The following is a 10984-nucleotide window of genomic DNA, read 5'->3' as shown; positions in this document are numbered from 1 at the left end:
AAGGAACCACTTACACTTAAAGAGTTACACTTACACTTAAGCACGTGTTAGCACGTTAAGCACGTGACTTACGCTTACACTTAATGTAAGAATGCAGTCCCCGTGGTGTAATGGTTAAGACACTCGGCTGGCGTTCCGCGAGCGCTTTATCCTGGGTTCGTATCCTGGTCAGGGAGGATTGACTGGGCGAAAATCCGTAATTGTAGTCACTGATTAACCCAACAATAAAATGGTTACTTGGTTGTTAAACGATTTGGCGGGTCGTATTCCGGGAAATATTAGGATTAAGGACCTGCCCGAAACGTGACCCAGAATTCCATGCGGCCTACGGAGGATTGTGGGAAAACAATGGCATTCATTTAAAAAAAAATGAAGATCGCATAGAAACTTTTTTTTTTACAAATTTTTATATCAAGCGACTCACCGATGCGTCGTTGGAACGTATTCAGTAGAAAAATGAGTGACGAGATAGTAAGTCTGTAGAACGTAAAAGTGTTAAGGACTTGCCCATAACGCTACGTGTGCTAGTGACTGTACAAGAATGTAAAAACTCTTTATATATATATATATATATATATATATATATATATATATATATATATATATATATATATATATATATATATATATATATATATATATATATATATATATATATATAATAACAATAAATGTGCAAAACTTAGCAAACTTGCACCATCCACTCATCCACAGAGTTTTAAACAAGTTTGAAGTGTTTTGTATTATTTGGATTACTTTAGGATGATGATATACTATGATGGGCTTCCACAAAATCTTGTATTTTGCTATACTGTGTTGGGCTTCAGTATATTTAGCTATAATTTAGCATATCTTGAGATGATTTCGGGGCTTAGCGTCCCCGCGGCCCGGTCCTCGACCAGGCCTCCTTTTTGTTACACACCCCCAGGTAGCAGCCTGTAGCAGCTGTCTAAGTCCCTGGTACCTATTTACTGCTAGGTGAACAGGTGCATCTGGTCGGGAATTGAGCCCGGGTCATTAGAACTACGACCTCCGAGCTCTCTCCACTCAGCCGTGAGGCCCCCATTGTTGATGTCTTATAAAGCTTGAATCTGTCGCCCCTTGTGAGAGTTATGTTATGGCTTAAGCTTGAAGCTACTGCCCCATATGCATTACCGTGGTTATATTAGTTTCCCCTCTAGCCAATATCTTCATTTTCTCTGATGCACTTAAATTTAAGGTAAACTCGTCTAAATTATTTTCACCATTGTATGGTGTAGTATTTGAATTTATAATTCATTTGTGTGTCTTGTATAATCATGAAAATAGTTTGAAAACGCTTTGCAATTAATGCCTCAAATTTTGTAGAAATTATATGTAGGGATATATCGTTGTACATTGATGTTAGAGATCTGGCATTTATTGTAAGTCATGTAGCGTAGGTCCACGTCCTCGCCTAGCAATCGAGGACCCCTAGGTCGATCCCAGCTATGTCTTGGCCCATTTCGTTTCACCCGCTTTGTCCACCTAAATAGATACCCGAGAATTAGGCAACTGTTGTGGGGTTGCATCCTGGGACACGGGCAGCAATTGTCCTATGGAGGAGAGACTTCGATAAACCTAAGAAGTCTGGCTGACCCTTACAACGGTAATTATTAATTATATTATCTATAGGAACTCGCTCATAAAGAAATTAGGATGTATGTAATTTGTGTAGAAATGGCATATAACTGCCGGGTCACTTGCTTGAGAGGAACCGAACACGTAGCTGGAATATAACCCTCTCAGAGATGATCTTCTTGAGGTTATCTTGAGATGATTTCGGGGCTTTAGTGTCCCCGCGGCCCGGTCCTCGACCAGGCCTCCACCCCCAGGAAGCAGCCCGTGACAGCTGACTAACACCCAGGTACCTATTTTACTGCTAGGTAACAGGGGCATAGGGTGAAAGAAACTCTGCCCATTGTTTCTCGCCGGCGCCTGGGATCGAACCCAGGACCACAGGATCACAAGTCCCGCGTGCTGTCCGCTCGGACGACCGGCTCCCCGTTTCAAACACTAGATGATTCGTCGAAACTCGTTTTCTGTTTGATAAAACCGTGTATATTGCTATGCTAGGATGTATTAGCTTAGGTTAGGCTGTATTTCGCTCGGTTGGGTTAGGTTAGGTTCGGTTAGGTTGAGCTAGGTCAAGTTAGGTAGGTTTCAAAATCAGTTAGCGAATAGGTCTTGTGTACGGTGTGACGTGCATCCGGTGATGAGACCTTTTCTATGGTGTCCTTTGACAGACTTTTCTATAGTGTCGTTTGAGTGATTGTTTCCGTGGGTTTGAGTGTCACTTGGTCAGAGAGAGCGCCACCACGACCATCACCCACACCAACACGGCTGCCCCGCCTCGCTGCCCACAACCTGCAGAACCACAACCAAATCTAAAGCTTTGTTCATAGAAGATTGTACATTTGATTGTATTTAATTCACAAGAGAAATGTAATTACATTATTAATTTGACAAGGAGTCATAATCACATAATACACATTTGTTATCATTATAATTATAACCTGAATAGCATAAATGTAGCATTTACAAACAGAGTAGTTAACATATGGAATGCATTAGGCAGTGATGTGGTGGAGGCTGACTCCATACACAGTTTCAAGTGTAGATATGATAGAGTCCAGTAGGCTCAGGAACCTGTACACCAGTTGATTGACAGTTGAGAGGCAGGACCAAAGAGCCAGAGCTCAACTAGGTGAGTAAATGCAAGTGTATGTATAGCATACAGGCAAGTGTATGTATAGCATATTTCGGTATACATGAACAATTATTTTTAAACAGTAATTTTGGAATTCACACAACATTTATGAGTACTCTGGGGGTTGGGCGGTGGATGTACTGTGTAGTCCCTTGGCTGTGTTATCAAATTAAAGAAGTCAAAACTGCTGTACCACAGACCAGTGTCACTAACACGCATCCTTCCTTGTCAGTTACTGGAGAGACTGGTCCGAAGCAGTCACTTAGAACACCTAGAAGAGATAAATGCAGTCTCTAGATACCAATCAGGTTTGACTGTCTATTTCTCGATTGTCGAAAACATTAGAGTCTGTCTCACAGAAGAGGTTTCTATTCGAGTTAGCTGGTGTAAGTCAGTAACGAGTGAGAGGGAGAGAGAGAGAGAGCTTCCCACTAGCAACATGTATACAGTATTGGTCTGACATACGTGGTAAACAAGGTTCTGAACGATTGCTTACACAAGTTTCTGACAGCAGTTCTTAAGTTAGCCAGCCTTGCATACGCCGCTGATGTTATCCTTTTAATGTGAGCTTCAGGGACTAATTTCGATGTGTAGGGTTATTTTGGATCCGTCACAGAACAGTGAACTTAACTGCTTAGTTATATACAATTTTATATTGATATAAATATACAAATACATTCCAACATATAAAATATAAATAGTGATATTTATATATTTATATATGATCATAATTGGTGTTCTTGTTAAAGGAGTTTTTCTTAACTATATTAATGCACATCTTATTATCAACGAGGCCTCATGGCATAGTGGAAAGTCCTCTGGACTTGTAATCCAGAAGTCATGGGTCGACTCCCACTGGGAACTTTTGTATGGCCTGGGTGTTCCATTATGAGAAATTATTGATTGATTGCCAGTCATTTTGTACCTCTTAGATCTGTTTGTGTGTGTATATCTTCCACCTTCCAGACCTACCCACTCACTCACTCACTCACTCACTCACTCACTCACTGTTTCTCTCGCTCTCTGTACCTTTCTTTCTCTCTCTCTACCTCTATTTATATCTGTCTCTGTCTCTCTCTCTCTCTCTCTCTCTCTCTCTCTCTCTCTCTCTCTCTCTCTCTCTCTCTCTCTCTCTCTCTCTCTCTCTCTCTCTCTCTCTCTCTCTCTGTTGCACAACTCGTGCCTCGGGTAACGGCCTGCAAGTTGCAGAAGGGAAATTCAAGTCTCCTTCCTCAATCGGAAACCAATTAAGAAGAAGCAATATTTCCACTATCAGTTCCAAGAGCCTTGTGTTCCTACAAGGATCCCTTAGACTCCTAAATAACGTGTAGGTGATCATGATATATATACGTGACAAGGAACACAACGAGGTCTGTATGTGTGTCGAGTTGAGCTTCGGCTCTTTGCTCCCGCCTCTCGACCGTCAGTCAACTGGTGAACAGGTTCATGAGGCTACTGGGTGTGCTATCTTGCAATTCTTGCACGATTCCTCGTTGCAAACGCCTGGAATCGTCTCTTTGGGTGCTTTTTATGGGGTTCTCACGATGGAGCTGCACTTTCTATGGCTGGTCTCACGTAGGTTGTGTACTGTGTCCTGAGAGGGTCTTGCTCGCAGAGGCTTTCAACACCTGAAGACACCTCCTAACACCTGTAGGACTCACCTGAGGAAGGGGGAATGTGGGTGTTGAGGAGGGCGGGCAGGTGTTGGGGCCCCAGTACAGGGTCCACCTCAAGGTCCACCTTCACCTCTGTGGCCCAGACGTGGCCCTCCACCTCCGCCAGACACCTGTGGTTAGTGGTCTGGTTAGTGGCGGGGTTAGTGGTCTAGTTAGTGGTCTGATTAGTGACATGGTTAGTGGTCTAGTTAGTGGTCTGATTAGTGGCATGGTTAGTGGTCTAGTTAGTGGTCTGATTAGTGACATGGTTAGTGGTCTAGTTAGTGGTCTGATTAGTGACATGGTTAGTAGTCTAATAAGTATTTTGAGTTTTCAAAACACCACAAAAATATTGAAACGTTTCAAAGCATTAAAAATCCCACTTATCAGTAAAGACTAGACACAACAGTGGTCTAAAACAGTCTCAGCCAAGCCTTGACCTCTTCCCCTGCCAGGGAGTCGAACCAGGGACCAAGTGATTGTGAGACGACTCCCAACGATAACAAAAAAGAACAAAAAGATATATATGATAACGAAGTCATACAAGCAGCTGCCTCTGTAATCCGAGTCCAAATCTCAGACTCAAAATATTCCATGAATAAATTTGAGAAGAGATGCTGAGTGCCCCTTTTGCTAAGGCCTATTTGTAGGTATCAAATGAGAGGGTTTATGAGGCATTTGGTATCACGATATCAAGTGAGTTTGGTATCGTGATATCATTGATATTTTCTTGATTCCTGCACGGTATTGAAGACAGAAAAACAAACTTATTTCAATCCACTCAACTTACTTAAAGTAAATGCATAGAAAATGGGGATATTTGTGAGCAGCTGTGTGTCATAGTACTCTGTAAATTGTACGATGGGAGCGTTGGTAGACTACTGACCTGAGGGTGAAGGAGCCTAGAGGGGCCAGGTGGCGGTGGGTGGCCAAGACTAGGCCCAGGGTGGCCGAGAAGGTGGGCAGGTCACCTGATCCCGTCGACTCTTGGCCCCCTGGCCAAGTGGTGGCCAGGGGGTACCTCACTAGTAGGGCATCGTCCACCTGTGTAAAGAGTGAGAGTGAGTGAGAGAGAGAGAGAGAGAGAGAGAGAGAGAGAGAGAGAGAGAGAGAGAGAGAGAGAGAGAGAGAGAGAAAGAAAGAGAGAGAGAGAGAAGAGTGATTGATAGTCCATACAAAAAATATACATTCTATAAGTACTCGTGTACTCGTAAAAAAAAAATTCGGTCTATTGAAATACTGCAAAATTTCGGTCTAAAACTGGAGCAGCAGCAGCTGGTCGTCCAAGCCTCTCTTAGGCCTAAATAAGCAATCTTACACCTTATATAACACATTTTAGACCATATATAAGTACATATATCTACTATACTAGACCTAGGGATGTTGTCACCTACTGCAAGCTCTCTACAAAGACAATAGTACAAAACGTGAACTATTGGGGTCTATCGTAAGATCTAGACCAGTCGTAAGACCAGTCGTAAGACCAGTCATAAGACCAGTCGTAAGATCTAGACTATTCATAAGATCTAGACCTGTCGTATGATCTAGACCACTCGTAAGATGTAGACCACTCGTAAGATCTAGACTAGACCAGTCTAGATTTTACGATCAGTCGATAGATCGATCGATTACGATCAGTCTAGATCGTAAGATCTTACGATCATACCAGTCATAAGACCAGTCGTAAGACCCAGACCAGTCGTAAGATCTCCAGATCTTACGACTGGTCACGGTACCTGAGCTTCACTTACCATAAACTTACGAGCAGGGGCGCTAGGGGCGCCATGATGGTAGTGGCTACCATGATGGTGGTGGGCGTGGGTGTCCATGGCGCGATGGGGCGGGCTGAGAGCACCGTGGGCGTGACGGTGGGCGTGGTTTCCTCCACTGTGGGCGTTCTGATAGTCCGCGCTATGGGAGGGGTGTTGGTAATCATGGGAGCCGATGATGTGGGAGAGTTGGTAGGCGTGGCTCTCAGGGCTGTGGGCGGGGCTGCGGGCGTTGCTGTGGGCGTGGGGGATAAGGAGCACCCAGGATAGAGTAGGCGGAGGCCAGGAGCGATACGAGGTGCAGTTGAGATGGATAATGTCTCCTTCTCTGTATCCTGATGGGTTCAGTCCACGCACCACTGGCGGCCCGTCCGGGGTGTCTGAGGGGAGGATAAGGATTAGTCTGGTGGAAGATCAGGATTAGTCTGGTGGGAGATTCAGGATTGGTCTCGTAGATCAGGATTAATCTGGTGGGATATCAGGATTAGTCTGGTGGGAGATCAGGATTAGTCTGGTGGGAGATCAGGATTAGTCTGGTGGGAGATCAGGATTAGTCTGGTGGGAGATCAGGATTAGTCTGGTGGGATATCAGGATTAGTGCGTATTATAAGAAATCTAATTCAGTAGGAAACAAATGGAATAAAAAGTATACCATAGAAGTATACTATACAAATGGATGAAAGAGTATACCATAGAGGTATACCACAGAGATATACCATAGAGTACATTTATAGGGCCGTTATCAATCTTAACACAAAACAGAACACAAAACAGTATATTTTGATCAATATCTTATCGTTAGAAGATGCACAGGTTTCGTAAACTCAGCCCAATTCAAAATTGTGTACATCTGATTCAGAATTTTGTCTAAAAATGTTAAAAAAAGTATATTGGCACCATTATAACTGATAATTAAATGCCAGAAATGGTTGTGTTGGTAGCCCTGACTCAGGTGAGGTGTTCAGGTTGGTAGCCCTGAGGTGGAGAAGGTTGGCAGCCGTGACATACCTATGACGGTCATGTTGGCAGCCCTGATGTGGGTGGTAAAAGTTGGCGCCTCACCTACTACTTCACACTTGTAGATGCCACTCGAGGACGTCTCCAAGTCCACCAGCTCCACCTGGTGGAGTGTGGAACTACCCACCTACACCCACACGCACGCACGCGCGCACACACACACACACACACACACACACACACACACACACACACACACACACACACACACACACACACACACACACCAGGGAAGAAATTAGAATGAACTGGTTAGTACAAAATACAAATACAATACCCCTGGTACTTCAGGGGTATACAATACCCCCAGGTACTCCAGGGTATACAATACCCTTGGTACTCCAGGGGGTATACAATACCCCTTGGTACTCCAGGGGTATACAATACCTCTTCCCCTTCAGGGGGTACGATACCTCTATTACTCTATGGGTCAACGATACCACTGGCTCTCCAAACTAACTACAATATCAAAAGACAATATACAATATGGCAACACAAAAGCTCCTAGTCAAGAGATAATCGGACGATACTATCGTCGGACGATACGTCGTCGGACGATAGCGCTACGATAATTAACTTTACTGGTAAATCCCACAGACAGAAAATATACCAAGAGATCTTATTATGCAAATTGTAAAGTCCATTCAACTCTATTATACACAGAAAGTGTTCATTAGGAGAAAAGCATTTTTGAGGAAAGATAAGAAGAGAAACAGAGGGAGAGAGAGAGAGACAGACAGACAGACAGACAGACAGAGAGGAGGACAGATTGAAGGTGATTATGAGAAAAATCTAAGCCAGTGTGAATATATAAGTCATGTAAGACCAAGGAGCTGGGGTATGAGGACAAGGAGCTGGGATATGAGGACAAGGAGCTGGGATATGAAGACAAGGAGCTGGGGTATGAGGACAAGGAGCTGGGATATGAGGACAAAGAGCTGGGGGTATGAGGACAAGGAGCTGGGATATGAAGACAAGGAACTGGGGTATGAGGAGAAATTACTGGGATATGAGGACAAGGAGCTGGGGGTATGAGGACAAGGAGTGGGATATGAGGACAAGGAGCTGGGACATAAGGACAAAGAGCTGGGATATAAGGACAAGGAGCTGGGATATGAAGACAAGGAGCTGGGGTATGAGGACAAGGAGCTGGGATATGAAGACAAGGAGCTGGGGTATGAGGACAAGTTACTGGGATATGAGGACAAGTTACTGGGATATGAGGACAAGGAGCTGGGACATAAGGACAAAGAGCTGGGATATAAGGACAAGGAGCTGGGATATGAAGACAAGGAGCTGGGGTATGAGGACAAGGAGCTGGGATATGAAGACAAGGAGCTGGGGTATGAGGACAAGTTACTGGGATATGAGGACAAGTTACTGGGATATGAGGACAAGGAGCTGGGGTATGAGGACAAGGGGCTGGGGTATGAGGACAAGTTACTGGGATATGAGGACAAGGAGCTGGGATATGAGGACAAGGAGCTGGGATATGAGGACAAGGAGCTGGGATATAAGGACAAGGAGCTGGGATATGAGGACAAGGAACTGGGATATGAGGACAAGGAACTGGGATACGATGACAAGGAGCTGGGATATGAGGACATGGAGCTGGGATATGAGAACAAGGAACTGGGATACGATGACAAGGAGCTGGGATACGAGAACAGAGGTACGGGTCGATGCACAACCACTTGGGGGCCATCGGGGATCGAACGCGGACCCTGCATGAAGTGAGACCGTCACTGTATCGCTAGTACAAGAGGATGGACAGGCCAGCAAGGAACGTGTGTGTGTGTGCGTGTGTCTGCGTGTGTGTGTGTGTGTGTGTGTGTGTGTGTGTGTGTGTGTGTGCTCTAAGTCTTAGGAAAAAAGCCTTCCCAAATATGCCATCACACAAACTGCCGAAATAAGCCAACAAACAAAATATCACATACAAATACTGCAAAAAAAAATGCATAAACACTAGAAAACAGATCATAAGTTACATAAGACAAAAACACTTGAAAAAAATAAACGCGACTTAAAAGTTTGCTTTAAATTAAATTTTTCAAAAGAATAAATTGTTCTGTGTTTACACAGCGACGAATCAACGCTTGATTCTGTGTCACACATTTCTATGTTTTCCCGGCATTTACAGACGAATTAGCGTGTAGCGAGGAAAAGTCTGGCTGTGTCTCAGAGTTACGAGGCTTTTCGCAAGACTTTGCGATCTCTTTAAAAATCTTAGGAGGAGATTAGAGGAAGAAATGTCTTGGAGTTTTCGGTTCCAACATTTCTGGCTTGATGTGAGTAGTTCTGTTTTTGGCTTCGATATTTCGTGTGTGTGTGTGTGTGTGTGTGTGTGTGTGTGTGTGTGTGTGTGTGTGTGTGTGTGTGTGTGTGTGTGTGTGTGTGTGTGTGTGTGTGTGCACGCGCTCTTGGAAACAACAAATTACGCTTGCAAGGTCGAACGCAATCTCCCGAGCCCCGCCTTTCTAGATGTCGGTTTGTTACACCCCCTTTGGGTATGACCCTCGCTTGAGGTATAGGTCCATGGGACCCCCGCTTGAGGTATAGGTCCATGGGACCCCCGCTTGAGGTATAGGTCCATGGGACCCCCGCTTGAGGTATAGGTCCATGGGACCCCCGCTTGAGGTATAGGTCCATGGGACCCCCGCTTGAGGTATAGGTCCATGGGACCCCCGCTTGAGGTATAGGTCCATGGGACCCCCGCTTGAGGTATAGGTCCATGGGACCCCCGCTTGAGGTATAGGTCCATGGGACCCCCGCTTGAGGTATAGGTCCATGGGACCCCCGCTTGAGGTATAGGTCCATGGGACCCCCGCTTGAGGTATAGGTCCATGGGACCCCCGCTTGAGGTATAGGTCCATGGGACCCCCGCTTGAGGTATAGGTCCATGGGACCCCCGCTTGAGGAATAGGTCCATGGGATCCCCGCTTGAGGTATAGGTCCATGGGACCCCCGCTTGAGTCCTGGTTTGAGGCTAGAACTTCAACCTGACAAAAAAGAACCCAAAACGAGAATAGAAAAAACTCCGGAGATATGTAAACACTTGTTTCAAACCTGAGAGGAACGACAGAGGGAACGACACAGTGAACGACAGAGGAACGACAGAGGGAACGACACAGTGAACGACAGAGGGGGAAACAGAGGGGAGGAGAGAAAGAACCAAGGGGCCACGAGACAAAATTCGAAGGGGGAATTAACACACAAAAATCAATGTTCAAAAGAGAGGAATTAGAGAGGAAGGGGCGATGAATCAGGGAATATTGATGACAGACAGCAACACACAACTGTCACAATGTTAAACTAATGTAATGGCATAGAATAAAAAGTAATAACACACATATATAAATATATATAATATATATGTAACATTATATTATATATATGCTCGGACAGAATGACAGAAACAGAGACTGTGGAACAGAGATCGATTTTCGTCAATTTGATTTTCAATAATTTTATCATTTGTTTATGTCCGGGGCTGCATACTAAAAAACAGGTCTCATGTAGGTTATGGATAATTGTTCGAAAGACTCTTTTGTCCACAGATCTGGAGGTTATTACACCATGCGTATATACCTTATACGGGATGCGTGCTAGTGATACTATAGTTCAGTGGATCACGTATTTTCTCTTATATATTTGCGCCACATAAGCCGTTTTTCAACTCTTTGGCAGTTCCCCGTATCTATCGATAGTTTAAATTAATTTCAAGGTGGTTTACACAATGCTGCAGCTGCTTCTATTAGTATCCCCGAGGATATCTGTGTAGTGGTGAGTCTTCCTTCACGACTAAGTTAATTCTC

General features: G+C 44.5%; 1 protein-coding gene across 1 annotated transcript in view; it reads right to left on the bottom strand.

Annotated features, from left to right (window-relative positions):
• Window positions 1-681: 681 nt before the first annotated feature.
• Window positions 682-10984, bottom strand: part of LOC138354084 (uncharacterized) — a 45942-nt gene continuing 35639 nt past the window's right edge. Inside the window, exons 4-8 of the mRNA XM_069307871.1 lie at window positions 7161-7296; window positions 6135-6532; window positions 5270-5427; window positions 4390-4514; window positions 682-2385 (exon numbers count right to left, since the gene is read on the bottom strand). Coding sequence (XP_069163972.1) covers window positions 2312-2385; window positions 4390-4514; window positions 5270-5427; window positions 6135-6532; window positions 7161-7296 — 891 coding nt within the window. The 3' untranslated portion in view covers window positions 682-2311. The remainder of the gene's footprint in view (window positions 2386-4389; window positions 4515-5269; window positions 5428-6134; window positions 6533-7160; window positions 7297-10984) is intronic.

The sequence above is a fragment of the Procambarus clarkii genome, chromosome 61 (genome assembly GCF_040958095.1).
Source record: "Procambarus clarkii isolate CNS0578487 chromosome 61, FALCON_Pclarkii_2.0, whole genome shotgun sequence".
Classification (NCBI taxonomy): Eukaryota; Metazoa; Arthropoda; class Malacostraca; order Decapoda; family Cambaridae; genus Procambarus; species Procambarus clarkii.
Note: the sequence above shows the minus strand (reverse complement) of the source record. Positions and strands in the feature narration are given on the sequence as shown.